Source organism: Ciconia boyciana, chromosome 3 (genome assembly GCF_034638445.1).
Source record: "Ciconia boyciana chromosome 3, ASM3463844v1, whole genome shotgun sequence".
NCBI classification, from domain to species: Eukaryota; Metazoa; Chordata; class Aves; order Ciconiiformes; family Ciconiidae; genus Ciconia; species Ciconia boyciana.
Window position 1 is genome coordinate 221,125 of NC_132936.1, and position 22,859 is coordinate 243,983.

The following is a 22,859-nucleotide window of genomic DNA, read 5'->3' on the forward strand; positions in this document are numbered from 1 at the left end:
TAAGAGTCCTCCCTGTCTCCCCAGAGATGCTTAGAGCTTTCTGCTCCTTCTTTCCTGTCCCAAAATACCTCAGCCAGAGCCTATGATTGCCTATTCTCTTGTTTCTATCCCACAAATACCCACTGCTAGCACAAATGAAATCCACAAATCCCACTTTGTCCATCCAAACTCACCCCTGCTTCCAGTGCTGTCTGTTGTTGCAGTACTGTTGGCTCTCCCCTTCTCCCACAGCCTTCTCCCTTCAACACTCTGTAGGACCCAGAGCACCCAGGGCCCTGCCCTTTTCCAGTTCCCAGAGGTGCCCAGATATTTCAGATCCTTCTCTCTCCCGACTTTTCCCTGGACTCAAGTGGATGAAGAGTGCCCTTGTGCTCTCATGTTCTCCATTACTCTCCTTTTCTCTTCTTCAGTGTGAAAACTTAGTAAAGTCAAGTGAGCCAAACACTCCAGCACATGAAGAGTTTGAAACGATGCTGCTGATCTCTCACTACTATGCCACCCGCTCTGCTGCTCAGGGCGTGAAGCAACTGGTAAGGTTTCTGAAGTTCTTTTGCCAGGTCACCACCCTGAGTGCAGAACCCTGTGGGGACATGCAGGTTCAGGCCTATCCAGAGTTCACTGTTCCACTTCATGGATCACTTACATATCATGGATGCATGAGAATGGGACTGTAGTGATCTGGGAGCCCACCACTAGCAGGTGGAACTGGAGATAGTCTTATCTGACCCCTTATAGTGGGACCTGCCCCCAGCCACTGAGGCTGAGTTGTAAACCAGTGGAAAGCTGATCCATATGCTTGGCATGACTTGTGAGAATAGAGGCACCAGTAGAAATTTAGGGAATCACACAAAAATCTGGTCTTCCCAGGAGAGGCATTGCTTCCTCTTCAGCTGTCCTGGGCCATGAGAGCTTCTAGGCTTCACACATGGTCTTGAGAGCAGATTGGCTTTGCGCATGGCTTTGCGCATGGGCCTGTGTGCTGGGCCTCTCGGGGGGCTTTGGGAGCTCATGAGCCTGGGTGCTTGGCATCACACAGGGCTTTGGCAGATACTGGACCTATGTGCTGGACCTTCTATGGGGCTTTGGGAGCTCATGGGCCCAGGTACCGGGCCTCACAAGGCACTGTGAGTATTTTTGAGTCTTACGTGCATTGGGATTTGTCCTGGGGCACAATATATAGTGGAGTCCCTGCTGAAGTCTTGATCCATACAGGATTGTGGAATTGTGATAGAGCTCTGTATGAGTGTGAGACTGGAGCTGTGATAGAGCAGGCTGTGAAAAAGAAAGGTTGCCACAGCTAGGACCCCAGTAAAAGTCATAGGGGAGACTGGGACTTCCCCATGGCTGCGGGTGTAGATGTTGGGGGTCCAGAGACATGTCATCATAGAATCATAGAATCACAGAATGGTTCGGGTTGGAAGGGACCTTAAAGATCATCTAGTTCCAACCCCCTGCCATGGTCAGGGACACCTTCCACTGGAGCAGGTTGCTCAAAGCCCCATCCAGCCTGGCCTAGAACACTTCCACAGATGGGGCATCTACCACCTCTCTGGGCAACCTGTTCCAGTGCCTCACCACCCTCTTCCTTATATCTAATCTAAATCTATCCTCTTTCAGTTTAAAGCCATTACCCCTTGTCCTATCACTACATGCCCTTGTAAAAAGTCCCTCTCCAGCTTTCTTGTAGGCCCCTTCAGGTACTGGAAGGCTGCTATAAGGTCCCCCCCAGAGCCTTCTCTTCTCCAGGCTGAACAACCCCAGCTCTCTCAGCCTGTCTTCACAGGATAGGTGCTCCAGCCCTCTGATCATCTTTGTGACCGTCCTCTGGACTCGCTCCAACAGGTCCATGTCTTTCTTATGTTGGGGGCCCCAGAGCTGAACGCAGTACTCCAGGTGGGGTCTCATGAAAGCAGAGTAGAGGGGGAGAATCCCCTCCCTCAACCTGCTGGCCATGCTTCTTCTGATGCAGCCCAGGATACAGTTGGCTTTCTGGGCTGCAAGCGCACATTGCCGGGTCATGTTGGGCTTCTCATCAACCAACACCCCCAAGTCCTTCTCCTCAGGGCTCCTCTCAATCCATTCTCCACCCAGCCTGTATTTGTGCTTGGGATTGCCCTGACCCATGTGCAGGACCTTGCACTTGGCCTTGCTGAACTTCATGAGGTTTGCACGGGCCCACCTCTCAAGCCTGTCAAGGTCCTTCTGGATGGCATCCCTTCCCTCCAGCGTGTCAACCACACCACACAGCTTGGTGTCATCAGCAAACTTGCTGAGGGTGCACTCAATCCTGCTGTCCATGTCACCGGCAAAGATGTTAAACAGCGCCTGTCCCAATACCGACCCCTGAGGAACGCCACTCGTCACTGGTCTCCACAGAAAGAAACAGTCAGACAGAAAGAGCGAATTCTGATGCCTTGGAAACTTGTACAGACCCACACAGTTGTGGAATGTTGAGGTGCTCGGTAGCACAGTATTTGGCACCATGAAGGAGGGGTGGCCTTCCCAGTTCTGGTGTGATGAGAACCTATCTGGCAAGCAGAAAAGTGAAATTACCCTTGAATTCCTCACCCCCACTCCAAAATTCTTATGTGATTGAATACAAGAAAAAAAACTTACTGTGACTGTGGCTGAACACTGGAACAGGTTTCTTGGAGAAGTTGGAGAGTCTCCATCCCTTGGGATACTCAAAACCTGACCAGACATGTTCCTGAACAACCTGCTGTAGCTGACTCTGCTTTGAACAGGGCAGGGGGGCTGGACTAGGCAATTACCAGAGATCCCTTCCAACCACAACTATTCTGTGACTCAAAATGGTGGGAGTTTTGGTGTGGCTTCTAGTAAAAAAATAGCAAGGTTTATAAAGCAGAAGAACTTCATCTTCAGGTGACAGTCCTTCTGTGTGTTCACATAGTGAGGGTACTTAGGGTCAGGACTGAAGTTTTTAACCTTTGTTTATTAGACAAACATGTTGGGAATATGTGGGTGCAGAGTCCCTTCTGTGAGTCTGGGGCAGTATGATCTCATGAGATCCCTTCCGACCTGATTTTTTCTGTGCTGATTGTTGTGGCTTTACTGTCCTGTGTCTGCAGGACACTGTGGCTGCCAAGCTGTCCATTTCCCTGCTGCGCCATACTGAGCTCCTCCCTGCAGACAAGGCTTTCTATGAAGCTGGGATAGCTGCAAAGGTAAGAGCTATCTGCCACCAGAGCAGCTCAGGAGGTGGAGGACCCTGGGCTCAGGGATGTTCAAGTTTTATCTTCCCTTATCCTCCCCTAGCTGCACTGGTAGACCAGTAGCCAGACACTGGCATTGGAGGTCTTACCTCAAACACCTTGCCAGCCTCTGCATTTTGTCATAGAATGGCAGTAGGTAGTGGGAGGGCAGACCTGAGATAGCAAGGGAACACGAACTGCAGACCCAGGGGGTAAGCCAGTGGCCACATTACATTGCATGGCTCTGTTAGTGTAGATTCCTAACTGGTCTGCCTTGCTCTGAGTCACCTAAGTGTTACCTTACTCCTGAGACTACAGGCTCTGACCACCTGCCCAGACACAATGACACATGGCAAGCATAGCAGCATGTTCTCACAGTCTGACGCTGGCTGTGCAATAATGCCCAACTCCATCTTGTGGGACAGCCTGTGGCTAGTGGGCTGGTTGTCCCAGTGGTTGCCTGTGAAGCAGTCCTCAGGGATGGTGAGCCGGGATGTGCACTCTCCTTCTCCTTTACCTGTGCTGCAAGGATGTTGTGGCACAAACTGAATCATCCTTTCTAGCCATTGCTCAGGCAGGAGAATTGTGACTGTGAAGATAAGCTGCCTGGTCTCACTTGGGGTGTCTCTCTGTACTAGGCAGTCAACTGGGAGAACATGGCATTCATCTTCCTGAACCGCTTCCTGGACCTCTCAGATGTGCGTATAGTCTGCTGGAAGGGGGAGTCTCATACTTAAAATGATAATGGGCTGTAGGGCCAAAACAGACCCTCAGCCTGGCCAGGGTACTCCTGAGGTTCGAATGTGGCAGCACATCTTTGAGTTGGTGCTTATGGAGAACCTTGAACACTGCTCTGTGTGTGTGCATGCACAGCACTGAGTACCCTAACACTAGCTGTGGAAGGTCTTGCCATGCAGGCCACCTGAGCAGCCCTGACCATATCACCATGTGTGTGCCAATGCCACCATGCATGCATGTTGCAGCAAAGAGCAACTTGGCGTAACAGTTTAGGCCTGTAGTCTTCATAGCTAAAAGTGCCATTACAGCTTTCAGGATGATCTCATCTGAGTTGTTCCAAGGGAAGGAAAATTACCTGAGGGGTGGAGGGTATGGCCCAATGCTTTAGCCACTGGGATACAAAACTCAGAAGTCCCCTATGCCAGTCAACTCCTTCCTTGACTAGCAGGTTGGTCACCAGAAAACACCAAACACTAGGAAGCTGACAGACCTTACTGTACCAGTCTTCCAAGTGCTGTCAGCAGCTCCTGGGGAAAAAAAGTTCCCCATTTCATCTTTCCCTTCTTTGAGGCCACCTGACAAGTTTGAGTAGTACAGTGTTTCAGGGGCACACACCCTCTGACACTGCAGAGGATGGCCATAAATGCCACCTCCCAGGAGGGCCCAGTCACCACAGCACTAATAGACAGGGGCATCAGTAATGCCATCCTCACAATGTAGATTGTACTGTCAACTCCCAAGGATGATATTGCCTAGTGCTCCACCAGTTCTCCTTTCTCAGGCCATTGAAGAAGGGAACCTGGATTCTCTGGACCACTGTGATTTCCGGAGCACAGACATTCCCTTTGAAGTGCCACTTCCAGCCCAACAGCACGTGCCTGTGAGTGTCATCTGTCTGCTTCAGCTCCCATGAACAGTGATGCTGCTTCAGGGCCCTCTCTGAACAGGGACTGGGACAAGGGTGGGACAGCAGGCACTACAGGAGATGGAAATGTACTCAGCACTGCCCCCTGCGCTGTGCCCCACCACCACAAACACACATGCAGCCCCAGTACACACACACATGCACACACGCACACACTCTCTCTCTCTCTCATGCCCCCCACTATACATGTGTGCTTGTGCACCTATGCATACATTCACCACTACCCCCCCCAATATGCAGACATGCACATGTGTGTACACATCCTGCATGCACACTCATGTCCTGCTCTCCCCAGTGTGCTCCCTAGTGCTGCGGAGCAGCAGCTGGGCAGTGGCACAACATGCAGTATCAGGAGGTGTACTGGCCTCTGCCCTGCAGGAGGAGAAGCGGGAGGAGGTCAGGGACTGGGTGCTCACCATGTCCATGGACCAGCGGCTGGAGCAGGTGCTGCCACAGGACGAGCGTGACACCTATGAAGCCTCACTGGTGGCAGCAAATACAGGGGTGCGCTCCCTGCCCTGTGTGCTTACAGGTAAGCCCCAGGCCAGCTCACGCATATGCAAGGGAGTACATGCTGCCATGCAGAGAGTGGGAACATGTTGCAGGGTGGGTCTGGGAAGGAGTTCAGGCTATGCTGTAAGAGGAGTAGGGAGCCTGTGGCTGTGGGGACCAGTTCTGCTGGAGGAGATGGAAGGACCCATTTTTTTTTTACTGTGAAGGTGACTGAGCACTGGAACAGGTTGCACAGAAGTTGTGGCATCTCCATACCTGGAGATAGTTGAAAGCCATCTGGACATGGTCCTTGGCAACCTGCTGTTAGTGGCCCTGCTTTGAGCAGGGGAGGGGTGGACCATATAGACCCCAGAGGTCCCTTCCAACCTCAACAATTCTGTGTTTCTATGATTCTGTGACTGCCCATTCTCGCACAGCACTGCCTAGGAGACTGCCCAGGCTGGCCAGCACTGACACACGTGCACATGCAGCACCTGTCCCTGCTTTGCCCCTGCTCTACAAAAGCTGTCTGTTCTGGCAAATACTGTCCCCCCACTTGCACGCTTCAGACACTGAGGGATTGTGGTGCAGGACTTGAAGAGTGGGTCAGAGAGGCAGAGAGCAGAGGTGGGCCACCAGCAACAGGACTCTGGCTCCAAAGGTCAGGAGCGGGGTGCTATCATTTGACATACTCGGGTGTCCTTGCCAGAGGGCAGCTCAGCCTTCATCTTCCTTTGATCCCACCACTGTGGGCAGCACCTTCCTCATTCTGGTTTCCAAAAGCCAGAAGCAGCATTGTTCCCCTGCATTGCCCCATGGGAGCAGCCCTAGCCAGCTGGCCACGGCAGAGAGGGAAAGGGTGCACAAGGTAGGGATCTGCTGTGGGGTTCAGCTTGTTTCTGAAGGTGTCACTGTGTGACCAGGGTACCCTGTGCTAAGGAACAAGATAGAGTTCAAGCGGCCAGGTCGAGAAGCCAACAAGGACACATGGAACAAGTTCCTGATGGCTGTAAAGGTGAGCTAGGCACCCTATGGGGGAGGGAGACAGGCTGTGGGGTGTTCAACCCCTCATTCTGACAATAAAACATTGTCCTGCTGGGTGGAGATACAATGAATCGGGGCGGTTTTAGTGCACGCTCCCTGTGTGCTGCTGGGTGGGGATTAACCTCACTTACAGAGCTGGGGCAGATCCAGTCCTGCCTGTGCAGCTCTATCAAATCCCAGGGGTACCCTTGGGCAATGGGTGATGGCACTGCCCCCTTGCCAGTGCCAAAGCCTCTTTCATTCTGCAGACATCCCACAGTCCTGCGTGCCAAGATGTGCTCAAATTCCTCAGCCAGTGGTGTGGGGGACTCCCAAGCACCAGCTTCTCTTTCCAGTGAGCTGGACTGTGGCAGCTTTCAGTCGTGTTCTTCAGCACCCTCCACTTCCAACCGCAATAAACATGTCTCTCAACCCTGCTGTGCTCCTGTTTGTCAGGGATGCTGAGCCCAGGAACACCTGTAGCTCCCAGGGCACAGGGCCGTAACCCTGTACACGTGTCCCTCTGCCTCAACCTAGCTATGCTAAACATATGCCCTCTGCCCTGTTGGTTGACCGTCACCTGGGACCATGTATCTGTGTACATTCCTGTGCCTGGCGGAGGGGAAGCATGGAGATGGGTGTCCACACCAGCTGCACTGTCCTTCCATCAGTGGGCCCAGCTCCCAGCAGGCATCCACCCTGGGGAGCCACTTATAGCAGCCAGTGTGAAAATGAAAAGTTTTATTTACTCAGGGAAAGAACAGAGGCTCACAACAAAGGGGCTCCTCACCTTCCACTCCTTGGTCTGCAGGAGCACAGGCACAGCAAGCTGACCCTGCCTGCTCTGCAGCAGAACCACCAGGACCCTGGCCAGCCCTGGCTGTTGCCAGGCCCCAGCACCTCTGCCCACCCCCATCACTGCATGTAAAAGACCAATGGAGCCTTTAGTGTGCCAGGAAGGGCCTTGCAGCTTCGGGAGAGAAGAGGAGAGCATCCAGGACCCATGGCACCTGCTGGGCAAAGGCTGCCTGGTGACCCTGGGCAGCTTGTGTCTGGAATCTGCAGGGTTTGTCCCAGGTGGGGTGCTGGGGCTGGCGGGGGGAGGAAGGCACATGCCTCCCCCCTGCAGCCCACCCTACCCACGCCTACACCTGGGCCAGGAGCACAGTGCAGGTGCAACTTCACCTCGCTGGATCACAGCACTCCTGCAGCATCACCTGGGAGTGAAAGAGCACACATGAGTGCACGACTGTGCTGCAGGGCCAGGCATACGCTGACACCTCTGGCCAGTATCTGTAGCATGTGCTTGAAAAGAGACGTTTCAGGGGGCTGGTGTGGGCAGGGGCCCTCTTGACAGCAGATCCTGCCCCCTCCTGTCCCCCAAGCATAGCCCATGCACTGCACTCACCTCTCCAGCTAGGCACAAGACTCAGCCAGCCCTGCCAGGAGTTGCTGCATCTCACGTGGTGGCCCCTCCTTCACTGTACTTGGCCCAGCCAGCTAGAGAGAAAAAAAAGAGGTGGAGGGTTGCAGGGATGTGTGAAGGGCTGGGCCAGGCTGGGGGGCAGCGTTCGCTCAGGACAGCCAGGACAGACAAGCTTGGCTATCAGAGGGATGAAGAGGAGGGTCTCTCTGCAACTACCCAAGATGAAGGGGTGCCAGTCTGTCACCAAGGCTGGCTAGAAAAGCTTCAAACTTGACATTCCCCCCTCCCATTGCTGCACAGCCTGCTGGTATGGGAACAAGGGCCCAGCAGAACCCAGCACCTTCAAAATGCAGCAAAAAGGCAGAAATGGTGGGGCAGAGGCAGGGAGACCCGTCCAGATTGATGGGGCATACCTGCTCTTTGCCGTAGCTGCGTGCACAGGGCCCAATGCCCCGGAAGATCAAGGCCACCAAACAGCACCTGCCAGACAGCACAGCTTCTGTGGCCGCCAGCACCATGGAGGGGAACCAGAGCGCCAGGGCTGTGTCCTGCAGAACAGAGGGTCGGAGGTCCCTCAGGGAGCGTGGTCCACTGCACCCAGCCTACCTGCCTGCAGCTGAGCAGAGAGGCCATGCAGGCGATGGGGGAGAGAAGGGGGGGGGGGGAGGGAGAAGAAGAGAGGCAGAAAGAGGGTGGGCAAAAGAGAGAGGAAGTGAGAAAGAAGAAAAAGGAAGAAGAGAGGAAGCAGAGACAGAGGGGAAGAGTGGGAGGGGATGGGGGGGTGTGGTGGCCCTGCAGACTCACATAGATGCGTGTGGTGTTGAAAGGACAGTCGTTGGTCGCTATGGCTGCACGGGCGTCAGCAGGCAGTGCAGAGCTGTTGCAGCCCATGACAAGGTGCATGCCCCGGCTGTGAATGGTGAGGGAGATGGCCAGTGCCAGGCCCACACTGCACGCTGTGGACAGGAGGCAGTTCAACAGGGACACGCTCAGTAGGGTCCAATGCTGCAGGCAGCAAGAAGAACACATGAGAGTGGGGCTGGCCAGAGCTGGGGGAAATGCCAGGGCTAGGCACTGCCACTGCATGGGGCCAGGCACACCACGCTGCCGCACGCCCACTCTGCAGCGTAATGGGGGTGCTGGGAACCCCACAGATGTTTGCAGCGAGCGAGAACATGCAATCTCTTGCCCCTTCTAGCATGGTTCAGCCCTGCACTCAGATGAGGCTTTTGCAACTTTCGCATCCTTCACCCCTCCCATGAGCCCAGAGCCACAGGACAGCCCCCTCCCACAGGCTGCTGAGCCCAGGTAGCCCCAGCACAGGCCCAGCTCTGCTGAGAGCCGAGGCCCCCACCAGCAGCAGCCTTGCCTCATGCAGGCCCACCCTGCATGAGCCCACAGAGGGATGCCTGACCTCAGCTGCAGCTTTACCCACCAGCTGAAGCGTTTCTGCCCCAGGACGGTACCCAGTGCCCACGTTGCTGCCCACCCACCCTCCCGGTGCTGCCGGCGGGACTGAACCGGGGCAGCAGCCGACACCCACAAACCCGCGAGCCGCGAGGCGGAAGGAGGCACCGGGGACAAGGTCCAGGGGAGCGGCTCCCGGCAGGGGCTGGGCCGCGCCGAGGCCCCCGGCCCGCTCGGCTGCAGACCCCGCGGCCCCGCACTCACCAGGGCTGCCCGGGACAGGTTGTGCGACACCAGGATGGCGACGATGCCCACGGCGATGCTCTGCGGGGAAGAGACCCGCGCTCAACACGCGCCTCGGGCAGGGCCGGCTCAGGACAACACGCGCCTCGGCCTCCCGCGGCCCGGTCCAGCCCCCGGCACGCGGCCTGGCCCCGCCGCGCCGCTCTCACCAGCAGCCCAGAGCCCACGGACACCACGTTGGCCACCGCGTACTCGGGAGTGACGGCGCGGCTGGCGCCGGCCACGTGCCGCAGGACCGAGCCGTGCACGATGGCGCCCAGCACCAGGCTGCCGTGGCCCAGCACGATGAGCCCCAGCCCGGCGCGCATCAGCCGCCGCGGTTCCGCCAGCGCCCCCGGCCCCCGCCGCCCACCGCGCCCGCCGGCCATGGCCGCCGCCACACGAAGAGTCGCCCGCCCGCGGCACCGCCCCGGGGGCAGGGCAGGCCCGGCCCGCCCCCGCCCCGCCCCCCCAGCCCGGAAAAAGGCAGCACTCGCGTATTTACAAAACAGTTTATTAAAAATAGGAAATGATAGAAATGAGATGCAGGAGCGGCGCTGTGCCCAGGCCCGCGGAGGCGTGCGGAGCCGCGGGCTCAGCCCCGCCAAGCACCCCGAGACAGGAGGGGGGGGGGCCGCGGGGGCAGGTCCCAGCGCTGCCAACGGGCCCCGGGGCAGGCGGGGCCGCTGCAGCCCCCACCGCCCCCAGGCCAGCGGCGCCGCGGTGCACGGGGACCTGGGGCAGCAGACAGCAGGGTGGGTCGGGCCACGCTGGGCTCCAGAAGGCTGCAGGGGACACAGCCCAGTGTCAGCACACACCGCAGCCCTGCACCTACAGTGCACGCCGAAGTGCAGGGCTGAGCGGCTGTGCAAAACAAGTAAACAAAGTGCAGCCAAAGGGGAGCAGAAGAGACAGACAAAGCGCCAGGCAGGTGCTGTGGGAGCCCGGCCACCCCTGGTTCCCTCTGCTCGGGAAGGAGGGTAGTGAGTGTTGCCAGAGTGGGGTACAGAGAGGGGGCAGGGCTTAGGGGCTCCCCCGTGCTTACCTTTAAATTAAAAAAAAAAAAAAAAAGAAAGAAAAGAAAAAAGAAAAAAACCCATTTCTGTGCTGTGCAAAAGACACTTTGTACAATTCAAACAGAACAAACTCCATGCACATGAATGGGGCTACAGAACACCCCAAGCCAGGACCCGGCTCCCCGGCACCACCTGGCAAAATCCCAACAAAAACAGGGCTGGAAATAATACTGATGCGCAAAGTCCCCTTTAATAGGCGGGCAGGGAGGATTGTCGCTGAGCCCAGCCACGGCACATGCAGGATGAGCTTCCAAGCACTGCAGCTGGGGTCTTGCTGATGCCCTACAGTGATGGACAGACACAGAGGGGTCACAGGCAACAAAGCCGCACTGGCCGCCTGGGAGCCGAGAGGTGCTAAGATGACACAGTCACTGCCGTCAGGGCTCCGTTCCGGGTGTAGTAGAACTTGCTGAATGCCTCTTCAAGTAAACAGGTAAGTCTGCTCTGGTCAGCCTGGGAAGAACAAGCTACAATGAGGGATATGCCCAGTCCATGTAAAGCCAAGAGCTTGGCTGAAGCCTGCCAGGGCACAGGGGCAGGGACACGTCTTATTCCTCCTACCTCCCCAGCTAGAAAGGGACTGGTCTGACATAAACCATTTAAGTTTGAGAAAGGAATGCAGACCTATATCCCTGCCTGAGCCCCAGGCCTCCTTACCTCACTGATGAATCCCAACTGGACCAGTTCAGCTGCCAGCTCCTGGATGTTGTCATCTGCAACACAGCAACAGGTGTAAGTCCCAGGACTGAGTGCACTGCTGGCCCCAGTGCAGCAGAGCACAGGACAAAAGGTACTTACTGGGCTGCAGGTCACAGCTCAAGTGTCGATTCAACTTGTCTTCCAGTTTCAGCAGCAGTGTTAACTGCAGAGTAGAGAAGTTCTCATAAGGGACTGCATGGTGGCCACAGCCAGCAGTATCCCCAGGAATCCCCATCAGGATAGGAACCACCCCCCTCCAGAGCCCCACAGGAGTCTAACAGAACAACCACATCCAGTTCCATTCCAAACCACAGCCAGCAACACCATCCTGCTGAGGAAGCCTGAATCTGGGGGTGGGCCAAAAACATTTGCTACGTGCCAGGTCAGCCACAGGCATGGGCCTGGATCTGGCTTTGGGCCCCAAAGATGGCAGCTGTGGCAGCAGAGGGTCACACCAGGTACCAGCAGCACATCAGCATGCTGGAGCCACACACTCCGCACAGCTGCCCTGGTATACCCCCACACAGCATGCTCAGCCAGAAGATGGGAACATACATGGTGCTTCACTCCCTCCTCTACTGACTCAATGTTGCACTGCATCAGCACCACCTGAAACAGGAGCAGAGACACCCCATGACTGACTGCTGCTGCACAGCACAGCTGCCTGGGGAGGGGAGCAACAGAGCTCCCATCTCTCACCTTGCGGGTCTCCACCTCAGCAGGCTCTGGAGTCGGGGTTTTCACTGATGGTGGAGCAATGGGAGACTTCACCACTACTTGCTGGGGCTGCTGGGGTCGCGGCATCCCAAAAGCTGTAAGTGGGTAGATACCATTCCTACAAGAAAGGCGCAGGGTCTGAGGTTATGCCTCTCCTAAATTTTTCCAGTCCTACATACAGTTAAAGTTGCCCTTTAAAAAAACCCTCTCACCTTACATCCTCCAGGAACTTGTCCAGCTCCAGTGCCGGTGATTGTGAGAAGCTGGGGGGGGAAAAGTACTGAGGTGAGAAGTCATCTAACAGAACCATCCACTCAAGTCTCTTCAAATGCAATTTCAAATCCCCATGTCCTACACTACGGCTGTGTTAGTGGGCAGGATGAGTACAGACAGGGGCAGCCAGCCAAAGGCAAGACAGACTACAATCTTCCTATACAGGAAGCAACTATTCATAGAAGCTAAGGATGAGGCAACATTTTAATTATGGCAGAACAGGTATCGCTTCCCTGTAGAGAGTTGTCCAATGCAAACAATTATTTGGAAGCTAGCTCAATAACACCATGCTCCTTGAAAATCCTTGCTAAGACATCTGTTATACCAGACCCACGAAGCCTGCGTCCCATCTCCAGAAGATCAAGGGCACTCAGCACTGCAAAGGCAAGAACCTCTGCAGCAGCTGGTGGCACAGTACGACCAGCCTGGAGTGATATCTCTAGACCAGAAACTAGAAACTACACCTCAGGATTTAATGCCCTGCCCAAATATTTCTCACTGGAGTTTGGGATACTTTTGTTCTCTCTGTAGTTTCTTTCCCAGATTGCTCATTCAGCTTGGTGGCTTCTTAATGTAGTGTCCCAGAGGAAGTCTTCCTACCAATTTGTTTTTAATTGCCCAGCCTCTAATTCCATTGAACGTCTTCCTTGCTGGTGGCTGATGGAGGATAGTAAGCACTGACAATCCCTCCCCTTTGTGCCATAACTTGTCATATGTCTACTGCTCTTCCTCTTTCTCACCCTCAAGAACATACAGTTATTCCATGTGGTGACAATGATTTCCAGCCCCTTGGTGAAGTCAGCTCTCTGATCTGCTGCAGGACTGTTCACAAAGGTTGCCACTTTGTACATGTACGTTGTACAGGTAACATGTTTAGACATTTCTTTCAACTACTATAACCTTCTCTCCCATTATTTGGCACCCTGATATCATATTTGCTCTTGTCTATAGCTGCACAGCAGTGTGTTTTCAACAAGCTGGAAATGGTCTTTTCCTGTGGTGTTACTTCACAGCCTTCTCAGACAGAGAAGCCATTATTTTTTCTATAAAGCAAGCTATTACTGTCTTTTGCACGGCACAGTGAGTACCTCATTTCTTTCTGGTTCTGACCAACAAGGAGACACAGGTTCTCCTACTTTACTAATTCCCCAGTAAAACACTCTCCTCATCACCTTACTCAGTTCAGCTTTTTAGCATCCACTTGACCACAGCTTCTTTTAGACTGGTTGCAACAAAAAATTTGAACTGCCATTCTCCTCCGTACCACTGTCTTAAGACTGCTTTGAAGAATTTCAGATATTAGCCAGAGACTGCAAGCTGCTCAAATCCTGCCATGATCTCCTCCTGCCCCGCAAGTGCTTTGCTGTTCTATCAGATCTGGTGTAGGCTGCACATCTGCCTCAGTTTCCCAGACCACTCTCCAGCCCTTTTCAACACACACAACCTCTGTTACTTTCCCATCCTCTAACACAGTAGTAGTTTTCAGCAAAAATTTACAATTTTTTCTAGCAGTTCAGTTTGTGTGGCAGTCTGATGAATCATCTAGAAATGATGCTCTCTGACATTAAGTCATTACTATGCTTTCTTTTTCCTTTTCCAGCACCTCTGAGGTACTGCACTACCGAAAGGCAAGTCCCAGGCTGGCGTATGCCAGATAGCCAATCCTCTGCAGACTGAAGTCCAATATATGTAAAGAATCTCTCTTGCACAGCTTTGGCTATTCACTCTTTGTCCTCCATTTTGAACCTTTAATTAACAAAAAACATTCCAAAGGGAATTCAATACTATTATTTATTAGCACTATGAAGATCAGAATGTCAGTTTTTAGAAAGGTCTATATGGCTCAAAGAGCTTCTCAAATGAACAGTGCTTTTTTTCCTTGTCATCTTGATTACTTTTGTTCAGTAGCCTGAGCATCCCAGAATGCTGGGCTACTCTGGAAGCACCCTGGCCTTCTCTGGAAAGACAGTATCCACATCTTAGTATTTTCAGCTAACCCCTCAACTAGCTGAGGTTTCATTATCCAAAGTTTAGCATCACTTTTTGGCACTCTACTTGCTTGATACATATTACGGTCACTTACTTAGGGAGCCACCTCTATAGCTTAAGTGGCTGCTGTGTGTTACTGATAGCTGCCCAAAACAGCCTTTCCCTTTGCATATTGTAGAATGAGCTGCTCCATTAAGAAAACACTGAGGAACCATTTCTCCAGCATGCTGGACTCCATTTGACAAGCCTGTGATTGGTCCAAGTCATTTCCTCAAACTGTTCAGCCAGGTTTTGCTAAGGACTGTTTCAACTACAGTGTGCTAATTTCCTACCCCTGTCTAGGGAACAATTCACATCTCAGCTGTATGGAATCTGTTCACAGAACATGGGTGCAAGGTCGTCTTCCACCCAGGAGTTACCCTCCACAGAAGGGTATTTTGTATCCAGACAGAGAGTGAATGTTCCTTCACAAACAGCACCATCAGCTCCCTTTTGTTTCCCAGTTAGTGGTGAAATACCAACACTAACTTGAAGGGAAGAGTCCCAGGCAGATCCTTCAGTGCTCACCCCAGTGCCCTGGCACCTGTTCACATGCACCTGAGCAGCCCCCTCCAAGCACACCACAGGGTACTCACATCATCTTGACTCCTTCCCTGTCCGCATGATTAATCTCTGCCAACACTGCACTCATGTCAAGGTTTTTGGTCATTTCTTCTAAAGCGTTTTCAGGAATCATATCTATTAAAAAAAAAGTTAGAACTGAACAATTCCTTTCCAACCTAAGAAAAGCAATAAAAAACCCAGAGGCTTTAGGCTGTTAATGTCCTATGTGACTCAGAGCAGGCAGGGAACCATACTCCTCCAGGCTCTGCAGTGACCACAGCTCTGTTTCACAAGGCCCTGGTCCCTGCCTGCTAAGAGCAGCATGAAGGTCTTTGTTTCCAGGATGCCAGCTGTACTGACAACTTAGTGAAGCTTTGCAGAACACAAGATGCGGCACTCTGGGACTCCATACTCACGCTGATGTCCAACAATACAGTGAGCAGCCAGTAGCTTTAGTGATGGCACCTCAAACAACGCCTGATGAAAAAGGAGCTCCCGGGCAGTAGGACGCTTGCCAGGGTCCTGTTCTAGACACTTCTGAATGAACTCCTGAAAGACAAAAATTGCATGAGACCATGTGCAATGCCAACACATCTGCAGGGGCACTGATCCGCCCTCACTCACCCTCTGCAAGGGGTCCTCCAGCAGCTGGATGGCACTGTTAATGGCCTCCTGGGGCACGTAAGACGACTCTCCATTACCCTGTATTTCCAGCACCGCCATCTGCAAACACAAAGCACCGCATCAGACTTCACTGAGAATTACTGGCTACATTGAACAGAGCTCAAGGAGATCACTGTCAAGCATGAGATCATAACAGCCAAGTTGTTTGGTGCTATTTAAGGTCACAGTTTGTGGAGGCAGAGAGAGAATGACTGCCTCATTATGATAGCTTGTTTCTAGCACCCTAACAGATTGCCAAGGAGACCTGAAAACTATGCCAGCACTACCTTAGACAGCAAGTATCTCCATTTTGAATCTCATGATCCATTGGCCTGTACTTCTGTTTGATAATTCCCATCCTCTAATGAAGCAGTAGCTGGATCACTGCCAGAATCTGGCAGTGTCCCTCTTGGCTGTATGAATAGCTCTGTATTACAGGCAGAAAAGCAAGCACACAACACCATCCAGAACTGGCTCCAACCAACACATACACAAATTCCCAGCTAGGAAAGGCTGGCAAAAGATTCCAGAGAATGTCTTAAGATTCAACTCAAGTTTTGCTTCCTCAAAGTTGTGTGTTTCCACAGTTCTCTTCCTGCTTCACTTATGGGATGTGCAGCATAGGTTCAGAATTCTTTGTGTTGGCTCTTTCTGACAATTCTTCCCAGAAAATACTCCTACCAACAACTCCCATTTCCTGGACTTGTGCCTACTGATTGCAACGACAGAGGACCCACTAAGCTGCTAAGATCAGGTACATCAGACTTGCGCCTGACTGCAGCCAGCACCTGTACCACATGGGGACAGGCTGGCCCAGAAAAGTTATGGACTACATCTGTCCTCTCCTCCAGATACCACAGGAAGAACAGGTACTCCCAAGAAGGGGAGTTTTGTTCTCCATGTATGTTAACTACAGTTTGTAGTAGTGACTGTTCCCACCAGCCAGTGCGTCAGACTTCAGAACTGGCCAAGACCCGCAAAGTAATGAATTGCGCATTAGGAATTTCAGAAAGAACTACGCATTACTGAGCTATTTACTTCTTAGTAAGGCATTCGGGGGAGCCTCGATAGGGATCCCTCCAAGGCAAAGCGCATTTGGCTCAAGAGAACAAAATGCACTTGTTACCAAGCTAACCCACCCATAACTACAGCATCTCCACAGAGCCATCTCCTTCCCTCAGATTCATTCTCTCTCTGCCCCATAGCCAAAGTGTTCCACACTCACCTCCAGTGCACACATTCCAAAGGAGTAAATGTCCACAGCGGTGGTGACGTTGGCAACTTCTGTAACACAGAAATAACGCTCTGTTATCAGGCCATCCCTGCATTCAGCAGCACCAGCAAGGACCACCTCTGTATCAGGCTATGATAATGCTGCAGCCTTCTGTCCCTCCTCTGCTATCAAAAGACAGATGAGTTGGAGCATTTAAGCAGGCAAATAACTCAAAACTGTTAATGTGACATCTGTCATGAGCCTGTAGCTGAAAAAAAGATACTAATGCTTCCAAGCTGTTCTGCAAGGCTTGCAAAACCAGGCTTGCACCTGTAGCCATGCCATACCTCCATATTCCGGGGCAAAGAAGTGCAGGTTCTTCTGCTCCTCACGACAGGTCTTCACGTGGTTGTTAATTGTGTCAGGTGCCACTAGAAGAAAGTCAAGAATGCTTAGGATACAGGAAACCATAGCCCATCCCCAACTAGATCCTAGGGAACACATGCAACTCCAGGGCCCTCAGGTGCCCAAAGGGGCAGCACAGTGGAGTTAAGTTGACCCTTCATCAGTCCCTCATCTCAGGTCACCTGCCCTGATATATTTCTCCATTGTTTCCTTGGCTGCAGATCAACTAAGGCAGCTCAGCGTTACTCTCCAAGAGCAAACCTGGAGACCACAGCTTCTGCTGAATGGGAAGACAAGCTGGGAAGGACTCCCTGTTGAAGTGCGAGTCCTGAAAGCACTTAAGTCAGGTCTATAGCATTTGTCACAAGCAACTCAACTATAACAGAAGCCCTAAGAACAGACAGAGATGCCAAGATCACTGCAATTAGTCACCACCTCAGGGCTCTAGGATAGGGACAGACCTACAATGCAACTCTTCCACATATCAGCAGGGCACTGGTGCCAAAGTGCCTCAAGATAAAAGTCAAGCAAAGCTGCTGAATGAGGAGAGATGACCACCCTGACAGTAGAGGTCTCCCAGCAGCCAACACCTCCACAGCAACAACCACAAACCACTCAGAGCTACAGGGAGGGAGTAACTCCCAGCCACAAGAACAACAAGCAGAACACAACTACAGACCCCCCCCCCCCCCATAAAAGATAAGCCTTCGGGACAGCCACCTCTGAAAAGACTACAAAAAACTCTCCAAAACTAAGCAGCTGGCTCCACCAGGGATAAACACTGAGGCAGGCAGGGAGCACAGAGTCACCATCCCATCTGAAGCTCTACATCCACCCTTGAACATGCCCAGTCCCACAGTCTCAGACCCATCTCCCACTTTGTCAACCTCCTGGATAATCGCAATTGTTCCTGGTCTGTACAGGACCTGCTACAATGTGGACTCGCATGGGACGTGCCAAACCACTTGTATTTTTCGAGGTGTTCCTGGATTAGGGCAGGACACAAAGAGGATTCCCAGCTGAATGAGACTGAACTAGTTCCCAGCATCAGAGGAGAGATGTTCTTTGGGCTCTAGTCAGACAAGAAGGATCTTCCTTGATAACCCAGCTCAAGCTTGCTGTGTGGCACATACCAAATCATATTATCTTATTCAAGCACCGGAAACAGAGCTTGCTCCAATGGCCAGTGTCTACTTTCCCAACCAACCGTTCATGAGTAGTTTACTGCTTTTTGTTCTTGTGCTGGCTCTTATCTTGGGTGTCCAGTAAGATTACTTCATTCCTAGTGCTTTCCTCTTTACAAACACCAGCAGGTCCTCTCAGCTTCACAGCACTAAGCAAAGTAAGCTAAATTCTTTGTCTTCCTCTTGAGACATGCTCTGCGTTTTCCCACCGACTGCTTTAGATGAGGTCTGGTCAGGGCAATGCACAATCACACCAATTCTCTCTACTGGGGACTGTGCCCCAATGGATCTTAGCATTGCACACTACGCAAGTGGGTTAAATTCCTCCCTTGAGCAGCTAGTAGATGCCAGATCCTCCTCAGTTCCCAAATGATGAGCTCTGGACTTTTGTGCAGCTTTGTATTTTGCACTACTGAGTTAGTTACAACTGGAATTTGTCCAGTCCTCTAATGTCTTTCTGTGCTTCTGGAGGATATCCTGACCTACCTCAACATCACACATTCCCCACATTTCTATTAACAGCCTCAACTTTAATGAGATCAGTGCCTGAGGGACTCCAAATCCCTCCGGTAGGGCAGCCCTTTATCAGCTTCTACCCTGTCACCATGCCTCCAGCCAGAGCCTGACTCCGCATATAGGGCAAATCACCCAAGGTTTGTCCAGCACAACAGGTTCTCATACTGGGTCTTCTAAAGAGGTTCCCAGACATCCACAATGGAGAAGTCCTGTTAACTTACTTTTGTCTACGGGCAGTGTCTGCCTTAAGTAGCCCACTGTGTATGTCTGGTCTATAGGTGGCTACTGAGAGAGGAGGGGCTATACCAGGTCTTCTCCTGCAGCTGGATTTCCTCATCATTACTGCTCTTTCCTGTTTCCTTTCCATAGATGTTTTGGCCAAGGAATCAAGATGAGGTTTAACAGTACTGACCCCTTCTCCCTTTAAGTGATTTATTCTTTTCTACTCAAAAGAACAATTCACCACTGTAAAAAACAAACAATTCAATACTGTCAAATGAGGTTTTGCCTTCTTAAAACAAAACAAAAACAAAACCCAAAAAAACCCAAAACCCAAAAAAACCCAAATACCCCCCCCAAAAACCCCAACAAAAAAACCAAACCCCAAACCAAAAAAAAAAAAAAACCAAAAACCACAAAACCACACACACACTGCCACTCATGACTTTCAGAACTTCTGCTGGAGACTTGTAGGAACTAAAAATAATTTATCCTAAATCTATAGTATACCACTGGTGGGTGTGAGGGGTGGAGATAAGGACAGCTACAGCCCTATGAAGGGCCAGAGGCTGATCACATCCAGAAATGCACAGCCACCTGAATACTGTGAAGTTTTCAATCAAGAACAAATTTTTTCTCAGAGTGACCAATACCATTAAGATTTTGGCATTCCCGAAGCCTAGGCTGTAACACAATCATAGGATCTCGCTGATCCCAAACGTGTTTGTTCCCTGTCTACAAGAACTATTACTTTGTCCCAGTTTTTGCAGAACAGGGTATTTAAGACTTCAGAAACGCTTCTGCTCTGAAGTCTGAATTTTTTTTTTTTTTAATAGAATACTGGATGTCTTTGTGCAGCATGCAGCATACATGAACTATCAAACAGGTGTTTTTGTGAACCCTGCTAAACCTAACATCTATTGCATGCATGACAGCCTCTGACTACCGGGAACTAACTAGACAATCTGGGGATATAAAATAAGTCTTATTTTTAGAAGTCTTCTATTCATTCTGCCTTTCTTATCAGTACAATGGATTGTAAGAGTAAACAGGAACCCAAAACCCATCTGCAGCTACACAGTTCTGTACAGTCAGAGGTCTGGCAACCACCACCAAGATCCTGTGTGTAGCTGAGCTGCTGCCAGGGCAGCACCGCTGTCTGGCCAGGGCCAGACCCCTGGAGAAGGGAAGAGGCATCAAGGCCTCCCCTGAGAGAGAGGTACTATGTCAACAGTGACAGCGCTGCAGAAATTCAGCACACACCATCAAGTGTTGGACCAGTATTCCCAGTGAGGAACTCTGGCAGGGTGCTACCCAGGACAACACTACCCTGCCAAACCTGAAGCAGAATCAGCCAAGTATAAAGTCATCTTCCAAACAATGTTTTGATTAGCTTTATTTTGCAATGTGTCTTTAAATACTGTTACTACCACGTGTTGAATGGCAAGGGCCAGTTCTCTATCCAGCCATTCTGTCCTTTGCTCCTGGGCCCTGTTTAAGAACAGGGAAGAGGTAGTAATCATTCGCAAAAAGCCATTATCAACAGAAACCTTAGCCAGTGATGTAACATAGGCACTCCCATACCAGAAAGGCAAGTACAATGGAATCCTAACCCAACCTCTATCTATAATGGCTGTCTGCACCTCATTAAGGACTTGATAATAAGCTTCTCTGCATCCACGTCCTATGGACGTTCTGCAGTGGCACCGTCATTTCTGGAAAGAGCTGGGCTTGCACTGTCTCTGGGAACTTCCAACTCAGACACACAGAAAGGCAGTTCCGAATTTGCTATTGTAGATCATCCAGGGACCCGCACCCTCTGATATTCTGGTCCTCTGATCCTGATATCCAGAGCCCCACTGGAATTCCTCAACATGTTTTTCTGTCACTGTTGCAGAGACTGGCTCTGCAGCTAGGTTTGATTAGCCACACTTGACAAGCCTTTTTCCTGTTGTAGCAGTTTATATCACAGCTCACGTGCAACTTGGCTGGAAGTCACATGCATAACCTTGCTCTGTTATTGCAAAGCTGAAGCAATTAAACAGTAGAGCAATAGCATAAGACTACCAGATTCTTCACTGTATGCCTTAGAGCTAAGCAGAGACAGCCTTGCCAGACACACATCTGTTCCATTCATCACTGTGACAGCAACAACCTGCTACTGAAGTCAGCTCTGAAAAACTCACTGCAAGCATGTTAAACAAGGCAGACAAAGTGCTGTTACACCTTGTGACAGTATTTTAGAAGCCAAGACAAGAAGCTTTGGTTTTGGTCTGATCTAGTCACTATTGTAGGTCCATCACCTTGGTGTGCAAGCCACTTAGCACAGATAGAGGCTTGAGAGGAGCTTCACCTGAGCGTACATTTTAAAACAAACTCTTAACTGTACAAGATAAGAATACACACTTTAAGGTATCTCTGACACAAGCCCTTCTGACTGATTCGCACATGGTTGCTACCTGCCATCCACTACTATATCTAGTGGTGACTCTTAATTCTGTCAATGATCAGATGCATAAAGGCTAAGGGCAGCTATGTTAAGCAAGACAAACAACAAAGGTCAAAAAGGAAAGCAAGATCACCAACATTAACAACGAACATGCCTTTCTCAGCCACAGAGAAGAAGACAGCAAGGGGCAGACTACAAGACATAGCACTACATGACTGATCACTCTGGTAGAGAATTAGCAAAGCAAAGATGAATTTTAGAAAAGGATTCAGCCAAATATGGTGTCCGTGCAGGACAGATGTAAAAAGAGATTTGAAGTACAGTAGAAGGTAGGACAAGCAATTTGCCTTTGGGAAGCTGAACTCAATCTGATAATAAAAGCATAAAGAGAAATAATCAGCATTACTACAGGAACATGCAGAGCTTGCTAGACTTCTCAAACCCTCAAGGACATGCTAGAGCAAAGAGTTCACCAGGGTAAACAGGCAGCTCGTCAGAGCACCCGTCAGTCATTAGGAGCGTCAGCCAAGAACACACTTGGTGGTATTACTTCCCAACTGCCACCAGTGGCAGGTTTTAGCAGAGATGCCCAATTACACAGCAACTTGCCCTTTTAAACACTACATGCTGCAAAAGACATTTTCCTCTTGTTCTGTGTCCAATTCACACCCAGCTTTGTTCTGCATTCAACACTTTCTCCTTGCAAGTAGGAAAGATAATCTGCCCAACAGTTCTTCCTTTCCTCCCAAAGTAGCCATTGAACCACTCCGTCTCCTGCAAATACCTAAGCATTCTCCAAAGCAAGAGTATATTACTCCACTCTTCTGGTAAAGTGCTCAAGTACACTGTACTCCAGATTTCAGCAGGCTTAGAAAGCAGAGGAAAACAAGATGACAGCAAGAAGGATCAACAACTAACCTTTAAGGTTAGTCCCAGGGTTGTTGTGCAATCCAGCAACAGGGGACGATTAACCACCTTACCTATGCTGCACTGTACCAGCACCACAGGGACTCAAAAACAATCAACTGAATGCAAGACCATCTGTTTGCAACTATAAAGGGACGGCCACAGGGCCAGGATAGGTACGAGGCCACATTATTATCTCTTGCACTCATATGCTCAAGACATTTTCACTACTGCAAAAAGGTATAAGACTGCACAAAACCAAGACCTTTCACAGTTCACTTCATTTGCACACTCAGATGACAACTGAATTTTTATTAGGGATGGCAAAGCCTAGAAAATAAGCAACTAGGCACCTATTGGAACAAAAAGAAGTATACAGCAAATAAACAGAGTCAAACAGGAAAAGCAGTGGCAGATTTAAGTTGATCACAGAATACAAACA

The 22,859-nt window shown here is 51.1% G+C and overlaps 3 protein-coding genes across 8 annotated transcripts in view; 1 reads left to right on the plus strand and 2 right to left on the minus strand.

Moving 5' to 3' along the window:
- The window catches only part of IFT172 (intraflagellar transport 172), a 41,945-nt gene extending 35,127 nt beyond the window's left edge, over positions 1-6,818 (plus strand). For all 5 annotated transcript variants that reach the window (XM_072858009.1, XM_072858010.1, XM_072858011.1 and 2 more), the window contains 7 exons: positions 411-530; positions 3,090-3,185; positions 3,851-3,910; positions 4,732-4,830; positions 5,254-5,407; positions 6,291-6,382; positions 6,660-6,818. In XM_072858009.1, coding sequence (XP_072714110.1) covers positions 411-530; positions 3,090-3,185; positions 3,851-3,910; positions 4,732-4,830; positions 5,254-5,407; positions 6,291-6,382; positions 6,660-6,749 — 711 coding nt within the window. In that variant the 3' untranslated portion in view covers positions 6,750-6,818. The remainder of the gene's footprint in view (positions 1-410; positions 531-3,089; positions 3,186-3,850; positions 3,911-4,731; positions 4,831-5,253; positions 5,408-6,290; positions 6,383-6,659) is intronic.
- A 300-nt stretch (positions 6,819-7,118) lies between these two features.
- KRTCAP3 (keratinocyte associated protein 3) lies at positions 7,119-9,896 on the minus strand. Its single transcript, XM_072858040.1, has 6 exons — positions 9,676-9,896; positions 9,488-9,547; positions 8,621-8,821; positions 8,230-8,364; positions 7,799-7,890; positions 7,119-7,607 (listed from the first exon to the last, which is right to left on the minus strand). Exons 1-5 carry the CDS (start codon positions 9,892-9,894, stop codon positions 7,807-7,809), a joined length of 699 nt encoding a protein of 232 aa, XP_072714141.1. The 5' UTR covers positions 9,895-9,896; the 3' UTR covers positions 7,119-7,607; positions 7,799-7,806.
- A 109-nt stretch (positions 9,897-10,005) lies between these two features.
- Positions 10,006-22,859, minus strand: part of NRBP1 (nuclear receptor binding protein 1) — a 43,549-nt gene continuing 30,695 nt past the window's right edge. Inside the window, exons 8-18 of one of the 2 annotated variants that reach the window (XM_072858041.1) lie at positions 17,086-17,169; positions 16,751-16,809; positions 15,487-15,585; positions 15,279-15,411; positions 14,895-14,997; positions 12,210-12,260; positions 11,980-12,115; positions 11,836-11,889; positions 11,380-11,443; positions 11,239-11,294; positions 10,006-11,034 (exon numbers count right to left, since the gene is read on the minus strand). In XM_072858041.1, the coding sequence (XP_072714142.1) occupies positions 10,936-11,034; positions 11,239-11,294; positions 11,380-11,443; positions 11,836-11,889; positions 11,980-12,115; positions 12,210-12,260; positions 14,895-14,997; positions 15,279-15,411; positions 15,487-15,585; positions 16,751-16,809; positions 17,086-17,169 (938 nt within the window). In that variant the 3' untranslated portion in view covers positions 10,006-10,935. The remainder of the gene's footprint in view (positions 11,035-11,238; positions 11,295-11,379; positions 11,444-11,835; positions 11,890-11,979; positions 12,116-12,209; positions 12,261-14,894; positions 14,998-15,278; positions 15,412-15,486; positions 15,586-16,750; positions 16,810-17,085; positions 17,170-22,859) is intronic. The other variant, XM_072858042.1, reaches the window with a different exon arrangement.